Source organism: Thermobia domestica, chromosome 10 (genome assembly GCF_964235325.1).
Source record: "Thermobia domestica chromosome 10, izTheDome1.hap1.1, whole genome shotgun sequence".
Classification (NCBI taxonomy): Eukaryota; Metazoa; Arthropoda; class Insecta; order Zygentoma; family Lepismatidae; genus Thermobia; species Thermobia domestica.
The window spans coordinates 17,279,404-17,298,233 of record NC_137463.1 but is presented as its reverse complement, the minus strand read 5'-3'; the positions used below and the strand labels follow the sequence as shown (position 1 = coordinate 17,298,233).

General features: G+C 35.9%; 1 protein-coding gene across 1 annotated transcript in view; it reads right to left on the bottom strand.

Moving 5' to 3' along the window:
• Positions 1 to 296: 296 nt before the first annotated feature.
• Positions 297 to 18,830, bottom strand: part of Rab21 (RAS oncogene family member Rab21) — a 29,497-nt gene continuing 10,963 nt past the window's right edge. Inside the window, exons 3-4 of the mRNA XM_081727792.1 lie at positions 11,123 to 11,241; positions 297 to 776 (exon numbers count right to left, since the gene is read on the bottom strand). Of these exons, the coding sequence (XP_081583918.1) occupies positions 554 to 776; positions 11,123 to 11,241 (342 nt within the window). The 3' untranslated portion in view covers positions 297 to 553. The remainder of the gene's footprint in view (positions 777 to 11,122; positions 11,242 to 18,830) is intronic.

The window sequence follows — 18,830 nt, the reverse complement described above, 5'->3', positions numbered from 1 at the left end:
TATTAAGTGCAAATAAAATAATTAGATGTCCCTGAACAAATTATTGAAATAAAAGAAGTGTTAATCTTTAAAGTTCCTGCTGCACGTTCGTTGTTTTCTTCTATAAAGGTTATTTGCGTCCGATGGACTAATACATGATTTACTAGCTCAATTCACTCAGCTCTGTTTTCTTGATCTTCTGTAACTTGAGGATGCATATTCTACGTTGTCATTAAAACATCCATTATACCCAAAATGATTGACGCAATTCCTCCGACACATCTGATTGGTCATATGTTTAGATTAACACTGGTAAGTATGGTGTAACTGATTTTAATTTACAAATATCTTTTTATATAATGTATATTTTTCACATAGAACAACAAGAACAGTCATAATAAAAGTATTAATACATTTGTAACGTAAAGCTGAAATCATGGACTGTTTGCAGTTGCTTAAATAAGCATGGTCACAATTGTTTATGTCAAATACTGACTTATTTTTCTTAAAACATATACAGATATATATAGATAGGTATATATATACACATACACAGAAGGTCGAACACTGTACATTAGGAGCCACAACACCCTGACTTAGTCTGCGCTGGCTCGTCTTCCACAACCACAACATTCCGTCGCTGGCTCGACGATCGTCCCAGAGCATTCGCCTTTTGCTGGTCGTTCTCTTGAGCTCGTTCGATCATTCGTTGACTCAAATCTACAAACAGTTCTTCTATACCCTTATTTAGCTTAGCAGATGTATGAAAATGTTTCGCACCAACTGATGAGGCATACCTGCAAGTAAAAAGTAATGAAGTACCACCTCGCTCCATTTCCTATTACAAGCATTGGAAGAGAATACAAAAATAATGACTTAGGAACTCAATACGAGATCATTCAGTTTTACGTCCCACGCTTATGCCGGCTAGGCTAAAGGAGACAGTGATAAGAAATGAATGTAATGTTAGATTGAAGAAAGCGGGAGAACCAATGAGAAAACCCACGCACATGTTCACCACACCACAAAGTTCACCTGGCGCGAGCTGAGATCGAACCAGGGACCACATGCACTAGAGATGAACGCTCTACCACTGAGCCACCGTGGCCCCCAGTAGGAACTCAATACATTCTTCAACATAGATCATTGTAGAATTTTTATTGTTTTTAAGCTAATTATCTCACATGAGTCATCATGAAAAAAATCTAAATTTTTACATAAACGAAACATTGCGCACATGTAAGTCAAGTGATCAAGTCATGACTCAACTTCAAAATATCTCTGCTCACTAATATATATTGTATTTCTACGAAATTCTTACTCCTTAAAAGATTTTTTTTTAATAAATAAATAAAATGCGTTAAGTTTCGTCTTTCAATTCATTTATATATATACAAGGTGTTAATGAACTATATCGACAAACTGTAACAAGTGATTTCCCATTTAAAAATGAGACCAAAAGTTCATATGGACCTGTGGGAAAAAGTACATAATTTCAGAGCTAGGGCTGTCCAAAATCGTGGAAAAGCTAAATTTCAACACACGCTAATTCGAATTCGAAAACCTGGAGGGGCAGTCCATATCAGAATAAAAGAAAGCATACATACGCAATCCAAAAATGCACAATTCATCAATATATAATGGGTGTTCAAGTGATTCCCAATAGAGAATAATTTCCAGAATCCTCTCAACTCTCAGATATAGTATGATTTCCAGGTGGGTCCGACGGTGGTTTTCTCCTGTTCGGAATAACATGTGCTGCGATGTATTTTGTCACGGTATATTTCACATTTTCTTTTCTCACATAAAAAGCGTGAAACAAAACATTACAGCATGCGATATTCCAAACACCAGGCACTGGGATGCTGACGGTCTCTAAAACATTTCAGACTTCTTACTGACGCATTCTGTATTCACAGTTGTCAAGGCTTACCATTTGCCTACTTTGGACCACCTTGAAATCAGTCCGTATCTGAGAGCTCTGTTCACAGGATGTCTGTGAATTATAATATGTAGGGAATTCCTTGAATATCCACTGCAGACTGACAAAATAGGCTCTTTTGGATTGCGTTTGTATGACTTCTTTACGCTGATGTTTGGCTGAAATAGAGTAAACCGAAAACTACTTATACGGTACTAAACTAAATAACAAAAACTGATTTTATGCTATTTAAGTTCATAAGTTTTCCACTATGATAATTATCATTGAAATTAAAAAAAAAAAAAAAAGTTATTTGCTACTTCCGGTTTCAATAGAGGGTAAGGGTGAATATAAAACTTACTCTGAATCCATATCAGAAACCCCTCATTTACTATATTTTACTGCTTCTGCTCTATGAATAAATATTGAAACCGAAGTAGTACTATACTTCTACTATTACGGATTTTTAGGGCTCATTGTGTTAATAAATAAAATCAAACTTGGCAAAACCATGGTTTTTATTGAAAAAAAATCAGGTTATTTGGTTTAAACCCGGATTTTTTGGTTTAAATAATTTACTCTATGTATTTATATTAGATATGGACAGAAATTAGTTTGTTTCGCCTTGGTGTTGTTATGCTGGAAGGGGTCACATAAGCTTAAAGCGGAATGCAAACTGCTTCTCAGCTTACATTCAAGAGAAATTGTCCATTTGGACATGAAACCGGGACTAATTAGTCACAAATGCGATTGCCAACTTACTCACGAAGGACTCCTGATAAAAATACGTTGTACTGATCTTTACATAGGCGTACTTATTATAATTGTCACGAGTCATTTCAAAAGGACAAGAAGAAACAGTTACACAAGTAGAATTATATATAAATCGGGAAACTCCCGCCTTAGCCATTGGGAAAATCCTGTTATTACTTTAAATGTATTTGTATGTAAAATTTTAAGGTCAATTATCATAATCACTACGCTAAAACAGGTAATAAATTACAAATTTGGTATGTAGATATCATTCAATAAAATTAAAACAAAGTCTAATCCAAGTTGATATTAGAAGCTACGTAGGCAGTTGATAAATTTTGCCAATTTCTAAGAATAAGAGGTGAGCTTGGTTTCTTTATAAAATAACAGGCATTCATTCAAGTAGAAATACATAATTTGGTTTCATTTCGTATGTTTAGGCTTAACATCCTTATGAAATACCAAGGTTATCATGGAGAAGACTTTCACTTCAAGAGACACCTCGAATCGCTACTTGGTTCACACTTGAAAGATGGGTTGTGGTTCGACCGAGAATTGAACACGGGATCCCTTGATTAAAAGGTGAAAAGTAGATAAACGTAATGCGGATGGTTTGATATGTGGAAACGTCACCATTAAGCTCACATGATTTAAGCTTTTTTTTTTTTTTTATACCAGGGTTTAAACCAGCCAACCCTGAATAAAATATTAAAAACAGTCTATGCAATGTAAACTTCCAAATTAATAAACAGTCCTCGTATAAAAATTTTCCAAGAACACTGTCTTCGCAAGCATATACATATATGTTTAAATGTGTGTATGTGCAACTAACTTGGATCAAATCGCCCAGCAATCCTTTTATGGAGAAAAAAAAAAAAAAAAAAAAAAAAACTTCACAAATCATTTCAGCAAGAAGTCTCATCGCTAAGTTTAGCCATTGCATCAGTTGGTTGCGTTTCAAGTCAAAACCGGGATTTTCCCTGGCGAAAAAAGCAAGTCAGTCTATAAAAAAGACTCAGTTAGGCAGGGGTGCGCCTCGCACCTGTCGTGCGTCCTAAACGTAGAGTAGGCTTTTACGCGGGCTCACACCCAACCCGTCGACACAAATTTAGTTTTCGAAATGTCGTTTCTAAAATGTTAAAGTAAAAACAAAACAAAGGGTTGGTTTTGTACAATTATAAAATAAGCCTTCCATCTAAATCCATTTCGTGATTTTACGAGTTGTTGCAGCCGAAAAGGAAAAAGACTAATAAGCCAGTTTTAAACGTAATTCAATGCACTCAGTGGACCTTGGCAGGAGCATTTCCAAACGACAACCCTGTTGTGAGCAGCATAACTGTTGAATGTTTTCTTTCTTTCATATGGCAAATAAATTACTAAATTGGATTTGAAAACCAAATTTCTAAGAAAAAATAGCAAAAAAAAAAACCTGCGACTAACGTAATCCCCACCCTCCTTGTGGGGCGCAGTGTTTTCGCAAAACGCGAGTGTTATATAATTATCCCTTTCTCATTCTTTGCCGCTAGCGCAAATTGTAAATAAAATTAAAAAGAAAATAATTCTTATAAATCAAAAAGGCCATCTAGTTAAAGTAAACAATTTTAAAAAATAAAAATTAAAAATAAAGTAATTGTTTTTGAGCGCTCAGGTTATTAAGTATATAATTTACTTGTAGTTTGTTCACTATACATTGTTTGTTTAATCACAATACCTGGTACTCGCAATTTTAATCTCACGTTTAATTCTTAACCGTAATCGCTCGTAGCTTTACAAGGTGTTATAACAGTTTATAAATTATTTATTTTAATTTAGTTTATTCATTAATCTTTACGGCAAACACTCTTCTCTTCCCCGATATCTTTCCAACGGTCGGTGAAGACAGAAACTACTTGTATGGTTTATAATAACCTTTTGTAGGCGCTAAAAGCCACGAAACCAGAGTTTGAAGCAAGTGGTTAAAAAGGGACAGAGAGAGAAATGTCATCTGTTAGCAATCCAAAATCAGAATAAGTCGTCCTATTTGCGATAAACCCACAAAGGTCGGTCATACTACCATTTCAAGTTGCAATAGAAATTAGCCCAGGAGATGTCGTTTGTTGATCTGAAAAGACTACTGGTCGAGCTCTTGCAAAGGCTTCTCATATAATAATTACGAGTAGAACGTATTCTTACGGTGTTGATTCTAAATTAGAAACCCGCTCCTCTCTACCTATTGTCGTTTTGTAGTCTTGTGATCACAGCTGAAACCAAACTGGTTCACATACACGGATAAAAGTAGTAATGGAACATTTTCTTTGAAGGCTCAAATAATTCCAAAAGACCGGTTGTCGATAAATCTTACCGTTTGTGCTTTATGGAGTTCAATATTTAAACCTGAAGAACGGTAAAATTCTACCACTTTTTTTTTCTTCTCTCCATAGAAGGGAGATACAAAGATCTGTTGTTAAGACGCTGAATCTATCCCCTTCCCCCAAAACAGGTTTGCTGCTATTTCTTGTAAGGCGATCGACGTTGAAACCTGATTTCCACCATTTCCGGATTAAATAGGGGGTTACTGCAGGAGATGGAGCCTTTTCTTTGGAAGTCAAATCTACTTTTCGAAAAACTGCCTCTCGATACCGATAACCGTTTTTGTTCTATAAACATCAATACTGAAACTGAAAATACACGGAAAATTTTTACCACTTGCAGTTTTAGTGATTATACTGCAATTGATACTACTTGTCCTTCCTGATAGCTCGCTCCGTGCACGTGGTGCTCAATGCTGTGTTGTCAGCTTTCGCGTCGCGTTTTGGAAACACGAAATTATTCACTGCAAGTAAGTCTCAGTTTTATAAAACTAAATGATACAAAAGAGAACTAAAAAGAATGCACTCAATCAGCCGGTCCTTGACATTCGACTAAAACTATGTGCATTTGTTTATATTCAAATTGGCAATGTGCGAAAAGGGTGGAATACAGAGAGAGAGAGAAATGAGCCATTATAATTGGCTGAACGTGCTGTTGCCATAGAAACAGTTCTTCTTGCTTGATTGTTGTGACCACGTACAGGAAGGAAAAAACAGAGGAAAGCAACTGTCAGAAGGGACAAGTTGTATCAGATGGACTGTAATACGGATGAACATTGTATTTTTTATTCGGACGCTGAATCGAATCCGAAAAAGCACTTCGCAATGTCCCTTACAGATTTTGCTTTATAAAAATCAATATTTAAGCCAAAAGAACTAGAGAGACTGTATGTTTTCTGGAGACGCTGAATCGATTGCAAGAAAATCTCTTGTCGTTATCTATTACTGTTTAAGAGGCAATTTGTTCATTGTAGTTACATAATATTCCTTGCATTTTTGGGAGCTTTGACCATTTTCTGCTTTTGGGCGTTCTTTCGGTTTCTTTCGGCATTATATGACCATTTATTTGAAGGTTCTGACCATTTTGCAAATTAAGTGTTCTGTCCGCTTCTTTGGGTGATCTGACCGTTTTGGAAGTTAGGCGGTTGTGACAGTTTTTTGTCGTTGATGTGTCAGATTTGTAATTTTGCTGTTATGACCATTGGACGATCTATCATCTGGAATTTCTTTTGTAGGCGTTCTGACTTTTTATTTATTTATTTATTTGACGGATTTTGTGTATGATCTGTCTATCGGGCATTTTAATCGTAATATCATTTCACTTCGTCGTTTTGGCCTATTACGTAATTTGATTTCACTTCTACAAGCGTTTTATTTTCTCATCTATATTGAGCACTTCTTCCAACTCTTCTTAGATTCAAATTTATACAAAACGATCTTTCTTTTCCTTTCTTCAGCTTCTTTGTTCCTTTTCCCCTCGTCGATGATTTGTTACTTCTGCAAAAAGAGGACGAGCAGCTTGTGTATTTTCTTATGGAAAGTTTCTCATGGTCAACAGAAGACAGTGTGCCATATACAAGTCTGCATAATACTGACGTTCGTTCTTTAAAATAATCTGGTATACGTTGATTGGAAATCCTCTTTCTAAATTTGAATTTTCATGAGAAAAATCGACGTCACTCCAACATCACTTAAATCATTGCAGTCTGAAGTATACAAATTATTTAGCACAAAGTCATCCAAACTCTGGCCAGCTCCAGAACATTTGTTTTACAATTACTAGTTTCAGAATACCAGTAACTGTTTTACAATTTGGATTCGAATAACATTTTTTGAACTTCCTGACAATTCTATCTGCCCTACTGCCATCTAACTAATTACTTTCAACTAGTTCAGCTAAAAGATATTCCATGCGATTCATTTTAACATTAGAGCATGCAGAAACACTGAGATCCAAACACGAAACATATCTAGTCACTATGTAATTTGAAGGTGATTTCTCCAAAAAGTTTAATAACAAACTTCTATGGACACTTTCTGCAATTCCGTCGAAAATCCAAAATATGCAAATCAATTATTGATTGACATTTCTTAAAGGCAACATGTGTAGCAAGAATTAATTCCACGTTTTTCACTGGAACAAGATTTTCGTAATTCTCCAAATTAATTCGTATACGAGAGCTCGAAAAACTAAAAGTTTCTGGTTTTACAAAGTTTTGTATCACATCTTTTATTACATCCGATCAAATACTGTAAACAAATAGACTGATAGGAGCATCAGTTTGAAATTCAGTAGCGAAAGATTTCTTTTTGAAGAAGTGCTTTAGAAAATCTAAATTTAGAAATAAATATTTTATCTTCTTTCAACATACCTTACATTAACTATCAGCTCGGAAAGCTGAAAACTTTCTTATTTTTCCCGACACATTGAGTATTTAAAAGAAAGTGCGAATAAATGTCAATGGCTCGCTTAGCAACACTACTGTTTTCAAGAAAACATAGGACAAAAATTCACTGGAAAAATTTCTGAACCTCAACAGGTGTATTTGGCACAGCGTGCTGGAACACCCTTTAAAAAGTTAGAAATTGAAGGATTCTCCAGTTTGTTGTCTCAATTCCAGCCTTAAATGCTCCTGAAAGAAAGTAACCCACAGCTTTCTATATCAAGTACTACAGGGTAATTTGGCTACGTTTTGATATTTGACTTGAAGATATGCAGAAAAGTAAAGTTCACATTGGGGTCATCCATTGAAACAGGGTTGGCTGGTTTAAATCAAGGTGTTTAAAAAAAAGCTTTAAATCGTGTGAACTTCATGGTGACGTCTCCACATATCACACCATCTGCATTCCGTTTATCTACTTTTCAGGGGTCCCGTGTTCAATTCTCGGTCGAACCAGAACCCATCTTTCAAGTGTAAACCAAGTAGCGATTCGAGATGTCCCTTTAAGCGAAAGTCTTCTCCGTGATAACCTTGGTATTTCATAAGGATGTTAAGCCTAAACATACGAAACGAAACCAAATTATATATTTCTGCTTGCCTCAATGCCTGTTGTTTTATAAAGAAGCCAAGGTTGCTTAAATATATTGATAGAAATTGGTAAAATGTATCAACTGCCTCCGTAGCTTCCAACATCAGCTTGGATTCGACTTTGTTTTAATTCTATTGAATGATATCTACCTACCAAATCTGTAATTTAATACCTCAGTTTTAGCGTAGTGATTGATACGTTGACCTTAAAATTTTACATACAAATACATTTAAAGTAATAACAGGATTTTCCCAATGGCTAAGGCGGGAGTTTCTCGATTTATATATAATTCAGTATAATGTTTTTACTTGTGTAACTGTTTATCATTTTGTCCTTCTGAAATGACTCTTGACAATTATATTAACAACTAGCCCTATCTAAAGATCAGTACAACATATTTTTATCAGGAGTCCTTTGTGAGTGGGTCGACAATCGCATTTGTGACCAATTAGTCCCGGTTTCGTGTCGAAATGGACAATTTCTCTTGGATGTAAGCCGAGAAACTGTTTGGGTTCTGCTTTAAACGTATGTGACCCCTTTCAGCATAACATTGTTGTTGCATAATAACACCAAGGCGAAACAAGCTAATTTCTGTCCATATCTAATATAAATACATAGAGTAAATTATTTAAACCAAAAAAAAAAAAAACCTTGTTTAAACAAAAAAAAAACTTTTTTTCTGCTTTTTTCAATAAAAATTATAGTTTTTGCCAACCCTGCATTGAAATAAGTTCAACGATAAATATGTCTTTTTGAAAGCGATTTAAAGATCAGAAGCCGTAGTTACTTACAAGCGTCGATGTCAAATAATATGTGCACACTTGTCCTTTTACGATACTCCAGAATCGCACATTTATGTCTTCAACAAAGGAATTAGTTCACTTCTGAAATATGTTAATGATAATCCACACGCGAGAGTATACGCCATTTTATCACATTGAACCTGGACTTTGTTGGCAATCTCACTGTCTGGGAATCCTTTGACATCTTTAGCAGCACTGATCATTGATGTATATCATTATACTCTGAATACACAGTAATTCATGCAATACATGCATGGAACACATGAAATCTATTACTTAGATTTCCTGTAAACCGTTTTGTCCTGTCCCCGAAATCGTACCCACTTGCATCGTAGAATTTACATCTGAGAACGCAACATCACCAGACACCTTTCAGTTCTGTATACACGAGGTACAAATAAAATGATACTCCAAGTCAGAAGATATTTCTTTGATTCACAAAGGCACTAACTGTTCCTTATATTGAGATAAGGAACCCGTACCCGTATATGCTTTTTACTTTTCATGTGACTTCTTACCGCTTTCCGTCCCATGTTATTCAGTGGAAAGACGACGCGGCAAATGTTCCACGAAGCAGAAAATTTGTCACCTGGTACTTCTCGAATCCATAATAAAGAATTATCTAACAAATAGGAAAGATTGAACGTGGTCTTGGAATATTTGGGAACTGACATGCTTGTTAACTGCAAAGAAACACTGGATATAATATTGAACCACAACTACAACACATCTTCGCTTTTGATCCTGCCTCTGCAACTTGAACAATCACGCTACACCAGCAGAATACAGTTGCGATGCACTCCCCCCAATTTCTATATAATAATATGCTTTTCAAAAAGCTTCTTGTTGATATATATATATATATATATATATAACACGCTGTTCATTCTTGCTGGATAAAATGGACTCTCCAGAGTTGCACTGAAACGCTGACGCATATTGCTCCATGTATAATTCAAGCATGTCCTGCCAAATTTTGGAAATACAAACTGTTTTTTCTAATCGTATTGAAAAAAATATTTGTTTTTATATATATTTACAAAAAATACACGCAGAAATGAGGTAAACGACATACAGGGTGTTCAAAAATGTCAAAAGGGCATTTTTTCAGTTACTGTGATTATTAAAATTTTAATAAAATGGTTAATATATGCACTAGAGACATGAAACAAACACCATTGGAAAGCTTAAAGACTGCTCTACAACTTGTACTATATTGAAAAAACACGTAAAATTAAAAAAAAAAAAACACTTCAAAAATTCAAATTCAAATTTGAATTTCGCATAGAAATGTCCCCGTGAATTTGTTCAAAATTGTCCAGATTGTAGTCTCATACATGTACTAAAACACAAAGTTGCATTTTGGGCACTCAATGGGATCCGATTCAAAATTCAACAGCAATTCTGAAACAAAGGAATGAAAATAACATGTATCAATGTAGCCAATATAAATTTAGAAACATCCATACTGACTAACAAGAATAATGACTTATATTGAGTACTGTTCGGAAACGTATACCTCTCTAAATAACTCGAAAGGTGGATAATTGTGTAAATTCAAATGAATACATCAAGAAACAAATGAAATTGAATATAAATTCCTTTATGCTGCAGGTAAATAGCTACAGGCAAATGGTTATCGATCTGAACCCAGATATCCACATAGTCAATATCGTGCAATGTTTGGTTTATGTTGAATTTTGAATCGGATCCCATTGAGTGCCCAAAATAATACAACTTTCTGGTAATTTAGTACACATATAAGACTACAATCTGGACAATTTTGAACAAATTCACAGGGACATTTATAAGCGAAATTCAAAATTCAAATTTGAATTTTTGAAGTGTTATTTTCTATTTTACAGGTTTTTTTCCATTATAGTACAAGTTGTAGAGTAGTCTTTAAGCTTTCCAATTGTGTTTGTTTCATGTCTCTAGCGCACATATTAACCATTTTATGAGAATTTTTAATAATTACAGTAACTGAAAAAATCCCCTTTTTTGAAATTTTTGAACACCCTGTATGGGGACCCTTTCAGGAGGAGAGAGGTAATATTTGGGATTTTTTCATCTCCCACTTAATAAAGCTGTGCACCAATTTTTACAAAAATCTGAGATGGTCAAGTCTGATGACTTGGTGATTTGACATGATATGTCCCATTTCTTTAAACTTACTGTGTAAGACCAACATAAGTTAAAATAAAAAACTAGCGAATTAACTTCAGAGTTCTGATTCTAATTTTTAAAATGTTACACAAACTCCTCAAAACAATATAAAATTTACTCACGCTTCAGCATCCTCTATTGATACATTTCTCTGCTTTTCCAAATCCACTTTGTTCCCTGCAATCGATAGACAAATATCACTTCCAAGCATTTTCTTCAACTCCTTTACCCAGTTCTTCACCTGAAAAACATAAGCACTGTCTGTAGTCATCAAGAACTGTTATTAATTACAAAGTATTCGAGGAGGGAAAAAGATAAAGATAAAATAAATGTTAGAACAATTTTCTGAATTACTGACTGGATCTCTGCTCGAATCACCAATACTTTAGTCCTGATCTACTTGGATATACACGTAGCAAATTCTAGTTTAGAAAATAAAGAAATAATATTGATATTTGACGAGATTACCCAAATGAACCTGTGCAGTTTGACTAGACTAAGTGTTTCGGGACTGTAACGCCAAGGAGTTCGCTGTGCTTCACCATTAGCGTTTATTTTGCTGTATTTTTTTTTTTTTTTTCAGTTTACAATAGATTTATCTCGATCCAGCCGTAGCGTATGCACTACATGTCCTGCCCTGGGTTCGATTTCCGGTGGGGACACTCGGTCTAGAAAGTGAAAAGTTTTTTCAGGCTAGCCATCCTGAGTAGGGTTTTCCTCATTCACACCAGGCAAATGCCGGAATGGTACCTATCACACAGGTCCCAGGAAGCTTCCTTCCTTCACCAATCCTTTCTTGTTTCTTTTCCTCGCATAGTGTGATCGCCAAGGGACGTCATCCCTTATACATGACGGGCTAACATGACCATACATACCGAAAACCCAGAAACCTAATCCACTAAGTGACAGATTCCTGCAACAAAAGCTATTGATTTGTATTCAGTAGAACGAACAGAAAGGATTTCCTACTTCTACATCATCATCAGTGTTTAACTTGTAAAGCAATTCGGGACATATACGAGGGGCGTCCATTAAGTTGTCTACCTACACAGGAAGGAATGCAGTTAGGCTCACTTGTCATCACTTTTTCGATGTAGCCCCCATGGAGGTCTATGCACCGTCGCCACTTTGTGGACAGCGAAGAAATCCCTAAGAAAAAATAGTCTTTGCCATGGCCTGCAAACCACTGGGAAACAAACTTCCCCGCAAAAGGCTGTGTACGGAACTTCTTCGGGTGCGGAGAATCTTGGTGTTTTTGCATGGACCCCAATGGTTTCGTCCCCTGTCACCGGCTGATTGTTCGCGACGTCACACAAACACACTGCTCATGGCCACCGCGTTGCTCCGAATGACCTCAAATTCCCGACAGTGGCCTTGGCTTGCGTGTCAGGCGTCGCACAGTGGTCGGAAACTTGGAAAAAGAGGACAAATATAGTTTATTCAGAAATAATAGAAGTTGACGGATGTCTATCTATCATTTTATACGTAACTGTTCTTTTTAAATCGATTGCAACTACTGCAAAAGTAATTCGAAGAACCCCTGCTACAATACGTGGTTATATATACAGGGTGGTTCAAAAGTGTGGAAACCCCTCGAATAAATGTCAAATACTGCAAAATATGGCCAAAGGAACAATGCAGGGAGTAATAAAGGTGAAGAAAAATTGGGGAGGACATAGAACAATCAAAGCCGCCATCTTAAAACCTACGATCGTGAATCATATCGTATATATACAGTTTATAAATTCCAAACATAACATGTTGACGCCTTATGTGAATTGGACATCGCTAGTCAATACGAAGTTATGACAGAAGTTAAACGCATCCAAGAAGCGGTTACAGGTTCAATGTGCTCTCCCTCTAATTGTATGTGCAGCTAATAAAAAGACGGTATAAAACAAATCAGTGTTTAACCTTACGATACAAAATTAAAGTTCGCGGTTTTTCACCTGCGCCACCTTCGAAGAAACAAATACCTACTGGAATGTAATTTAGTTCAGGATCATGTTGTTTCGGTATCTTCCTATATACTGCTGCACTGACGTGTAATTTACAGCAGCTCCACATGACTGATAGTTTATCATTGCAATATGTATGAGTCCACTAAAACTTTGATTCAGGGACGACGGGGCAATCCAAATTACGTACAAGACAATATGCCTTTTCCCTTTGTAAGGCTCAAATAGCGGATCTCAATTGTGATCACATTATTCATCACGCTTTTCCAGTTAGATGGGGCTGAGTCCTTCAGGTGCACTTGGCTGCAGCTACTTCCATTGTTCAACCTTTGCTACTCATGGTCAACTCAATAAGCCTTATTTTGCAGATAAGCAAGGATAAGCTTAGACTGCAGAGCTACTAACATCAGCATATATGTAACTTTTGGTAACACTAACAAAGTCATCATATAAATGATATGACAATGGATAACAACTAAAACTTTTCACTAAACCCACAGTATTTGAGTCCAATGTACTATTCAACCGCTTTCATCGACCTCAGAAACGATAGAAATGGTTAAAACATATATTGTTTGGTTCATTTTTCACTGATTTTTCGGCATTTTTGTTTGTTCATGTTTACATGCATTTTATGGACAGCGAAAATATTCCTATGTCCTTACACTCCGGATTTGGAAGCAGCAGAGATACTTATACTCAAATATCAATACCGATTTCATAGGCGGCGAAGCTGACAAAATCGATTTTTGACCGCTTTCTCCCAGTTTCCGACCACTGTGCGTCGTTATGCTTCGCCGCCCCTCCCTTGCTGTCTAGCCAGATAATTTATTGGACGCCCCTCGTACCAATTTTTCATGTAGCGAGCTGAATAAGGATGAATAAATACTTGTGTGTGGTTTTTCAAAAAGTCGAGAAAACCCTAACTTTTTTGTAAACCTGAAAATGAAAGCTGTAGGACAACCACGCCACATATTAAAATGAAACTGATCCTGCCTACATCGAAATTTTCAATATGACGAACGCAAAACAACAACAACAACAGTATGGTTAACGAGATTATGATTAACTCAAACTCAAACTCTTAACCATAGTATGATCCACAGACAAGACATACATAAGCACTCTGGAGAAAACAATGGTAAGCGCCGCTTCCCTCCAAATTTAGTTACTAGATGGAATGGATCGTGATCGAACCATAGAATAAGATGTAGGTAGATTTAGTTCGGAATTGTGCGTACCTGCATGAAGGTTGAAAAAAAATATTTCTTTTTTTTTAAAAAAACAAAAAGAACGTTTTTTATGTTTAAAACATGTTTCTTTTTGTTTAAAACGTTTTAAAGTTTAAAACAAAGTACTTTGTTTTTTTAAAAAAAAACACGTTTAAAATGTTTATTTTGTTTAAAACAATAATCTAAATAGGCATATATATTACATTTTTACACTCTTAGGTATTGCTTGCCATCTATATTCAACCGCTAGATCAAATTTCGGGAACTTCCCTAATCTCGATCCGCCCAAATGTTCAATTCTGGTGAAAGAAATCGTGATTTTCCCGATCTCCGTTCACAGAATATGTAGTTTAGTTTCTTTGTGTTACGTTCTACTGGTTGTCTGCATTCTTAATCTTTAAACGTCCATTGACGCAACTGCTGTGTCAGGGCTTTAAACCTCAATGGCCCAGTCTTAAACCTCAAATTAAGGCTGGGAGATGGATTTGGTACCAATTTATTCCTGAAAGATGCAGGTTTGCTGGTGTGCATTTTATGTATAGGGTAAATATCGTGTTTTTTTTCAACAGAATTTTTGGGGGGCATTCCCCCTCTTGGGGGATAGATTCATAAAAATTGTTGCGTGAAGCAATGAAGTAGGCCACTACATGGTAATATCGAGTATTTGTACTTCTTGCTTATATGGGGGAGCAGGGAGGGGCAAAGTTAGCCAATATTTGGAGTTTAAGTTTTTTGACATAAATTGCATTTATTTTTACAACAAACATCAATAGCTCAGCCTTTAATTAAACTAGAAAGATGATTTGGTACCAAAGTATTTTTGAGGGATGAAGCTTTCCGTCAGTTGCATTTTATGTATATAGGAGGTACGTATGTATTGCCGAGAAAGGGAAGATGAAGTTCGTTTTTTAATTTTTCATAAAATGTTTTTCATCAGGTTTTGGCGGGTATTCCTCTCCCCTTTCTGCTATATCCATAAAAATTGATATGTGAAGCAATGAGGTAGTCCCCTACATGATGGTAACCTGTATGTGTACTTGTTGTTTATAGAGGAAGAGGGGGCCAAATTTGGTTAATTTACATTTATTTTCGGGACGGTCTTATATAACACAAGATATATTTCACTGAAGTGGTCTAGAAGCATAATTCTTGTTCGTATACATGATGTGAGCAGCAAAAATGATTTGCATATGGACGTGGTACTGTAGTGGAGGAGGGGAGAGAATGTCTAATTCAATGAATGTTTTCTGCGCATATATATATATATATTTTTTAAATATTTCCTACATAAAACGAATTCATTACGCAATGGCAGCAATGGCTACCATTTCTTATATTACTGTCACAAGTAAGTGGCTTACACATTCATCATTTTGTCAGCGTAGGGTGACTGTAAGGGTTGCCAGGGGCCCGCAAAGTCAATATTTTCATATTTTTAATGACTTTATGTCTTCTTTTTCTACGAATACGGCGAGAATTTCACGAATGTTACCTCATTGGAATTTGTGGTCTATACGCTTTCCAATGGTGTATAACTCATGACTCTGTGATAATTAGGGGGGTCACCAGAGCCCCGAATGTGAGAGTCTACCATTTTGTTAAAATCCCTGGTGGGCGTCTAGAGTTAATTCTGTTGTTATGCCGTAGACATTAATCATTATTAGCTACCCATATTGCTGATAGAGATGTATCTTGAAAACTGTTTAGTTAAAATATGTCATTTACTCCTTGTAGGCTAGTCACTGCTCTTTTCTATGAGTTGTATTGTATTTGTCAGAGCATTTCTTCTAGCTTATGATGTGAGAACTCTTCATTATTATGGAAATGATAGTGATCAAAAAATACCCAAGTTTTGGATTTGTGAATTTGGATCTTAGAATAGTGTATAGTGTATTTAACCTCCGTTATTCTTGGAATATTAAGAAATGTTGAAATACTTCATTTGAAATTCTGTTGGTTTAGTTATACGCACATTGATGTGCAGAATTTCGTTCAGTAATTGCTGTTATAATAAGAATATAACTGCTTGTAATTTACTCCATGCACAAATCCTACGGAGGATGGGTTGTTTGTTAGAAAATTAAATTAACTTACTCAATCTGATATTTTAGTTGTTTTAAACATGTTCAACCACCATAGAAAAAACACGTTTAAAACAATTTGTTTAAATCGTTTAAAACAAACTGAATAAAACAACAGCCCTCGTTTTAAACATATTTTAAACATTTGTTTTAAACATATCAACCTGACCTGCATACGGCAGAGGATTCCCGTAATATTAGCTGACATGTGGGGAATATCATACCCCACTCGTTTATTCTCGTGTAGGCTAACAATCATTTTTAAACTATAGTGCAGTCATAATATATCTCATATATAAACTATGACAATTAATGTTATACTCAGGATTGCCAACTAAATGGAATTCACCTACCTTTTTATATGTTATAAAGAATTTTGCTGATGTAGTACCATTTTAACGTTATTTTGATACACATTAGTGTTATAATGCATATCACATTATTTAATTTTTATTTTCTAATGATAATAAAAAAACAGGATTGCCAACTACACTGAATTTCTTGTAACTTTCGAATCAATGACATGTTCATGTGATGTCATTATGATCCCCATTCGGATCCATTTAACTAAACAAAGAACATTTTCCAGTCAAACGCGTATGAAACGCACACGACTACATCAGTTCACTTGTTAATAAACAATGGCCAAATACCTAGAATACAAGTTGAAATCCTGAACAATATTGTCACATTGTAGAAGATAACTGTGGGGTACGTTATACCATAAGGCACCTGCTTAAGGGTTAGTAAGTGCAATTACATTGCATTCCATGCAGGGCCGGACAGGGTTGAAAAAAAAACACGTTTAAAAAGAAAGGAACATTTTTTATGTTTAAAACATGTTTTTTTTTTTTTTTTGTTTTGTTTAAAACGTTTTTAACGTTTAAAACAAAGTGTTTGTTTTAAACAAAAAGAAAAACACGTTTAAAATGCTTACTTTGTTTAAACCAATAATCTAAATAGGTATATATATTCCATTTTTACACGCTCACACGTATTGCTTGCCGTCTATATACAACGATTAGATCAAATTTCTGGAACTTCCCTAATCTCGATCCGTCCAAATATTCAATTCCGGAGAAAGAAATCGGGATTTCCCAATTTCTGTTCACTGAATATGTAGCTTCTTTGTGTTACGTTCTACTGGTCGTCTGCATTCTTTATCTTTAAACTTGAGCTCCTCCGTGGCTAAGTTGTTAGCGTACGCGCCTTTGGCGTGGGAGGCCCGGGTTCGATTCCCAACGGGAGCTCATGTTGTTCGGATTCCACGTTAATCAGTAGGTCCACGTCTCATATAGCCTCGCTGCTGAACGGGACGTTAAACTCAAAATCAACTCAACTCAATTAATCTTTAAACACCGATTGACGCAACTGCTGTATCAGGGCTTTAAACTTTAATGACTCAGTCCCTAATTAAGGTTGGAAGATGGTTTTGGAACCAATTTATTCCTGAAGGATGCAGCTTTCCGTTGGTGTGCATCTTATCTATGTGGGGGTACCATGTGGCGGTGGGAGGAGGGTAAATATCGTGTTCTTTTCTTTCTTTTCAAACGGGTTTTTGGGAGCCATTCCCCCTCTTGGGGGATAGATTCATAAAAATTGGTACATGAAGCAATGAAGTAGACCACTACATGGTAATATCGTGTATTTGTACTTCTTGCTTATATGGGGGGGGGGGGGCAGGGAGAGGGCAAAGTTAGACAATTTTTGGAGTTTCAATTTTTTGACGTAAATTACATTTATTTTTACAACAAACATCAATAGCTCAGCCCCTAATTAAGCTAGAAAGATGATTTGGTACCAAAGTGTTCCTGAGGAATGAAGTCTTCCGCTAGTATGCATTTTATTAGGGATGGGCACGAGTCGAGCTTTTGTCGAAGCAAATTCGAGTCGAGTCAAAAGGTAATTTTTTCGAGTCGAGTCGAGTTTGATAAACGATTCGCTCGTTTTAACTTGTTTTGAAATCATGGCCTGATTAGACTGGAAAGCGAAAGTCATAAGAAATATAAGCAGTAATATGGAACATTTTTTAGTGTTGCTCAGAAGATGGGACACTGCTCGCATCTCGTCTCGTCTCGATTAACAGGACGACTATGGATTTTTATAACGAGACAGACTCAAATGTGAGCACCAATGTAAACACCGATATATACTGTACCGGTCCTTACCACAAGGCTGAGACCTGCACGATCTAACTTTTGAGCCGAAGCCGAAGCCCAACCCAGCTAGTGATGTTAACTGGCTCAGTTCGGTTCAACTGAAGAGCGGCTCGAGCCGAGCCGTTGAGAACCCGAGCCGAGCAGGTTTGAACATGTTTGGCCGACGCAGTCTAACTTTTAACGATTTTTGGTTCGAGTCTGGATACTTGCTACTTCGGAACTGAAACCCAGAACCTCGTGAACGATGTCCTTGCCTCCTTGACTTCACCTTTTCCGAGGTAAGCTGTCAACTAGTTTTTAGTATTCAGATACAAACCGCCTATAATTCATGTTTATACACACTGGTGTTGTTAATAATAATAATAATAATAATAATAATAATAATAATAATAATAATAAT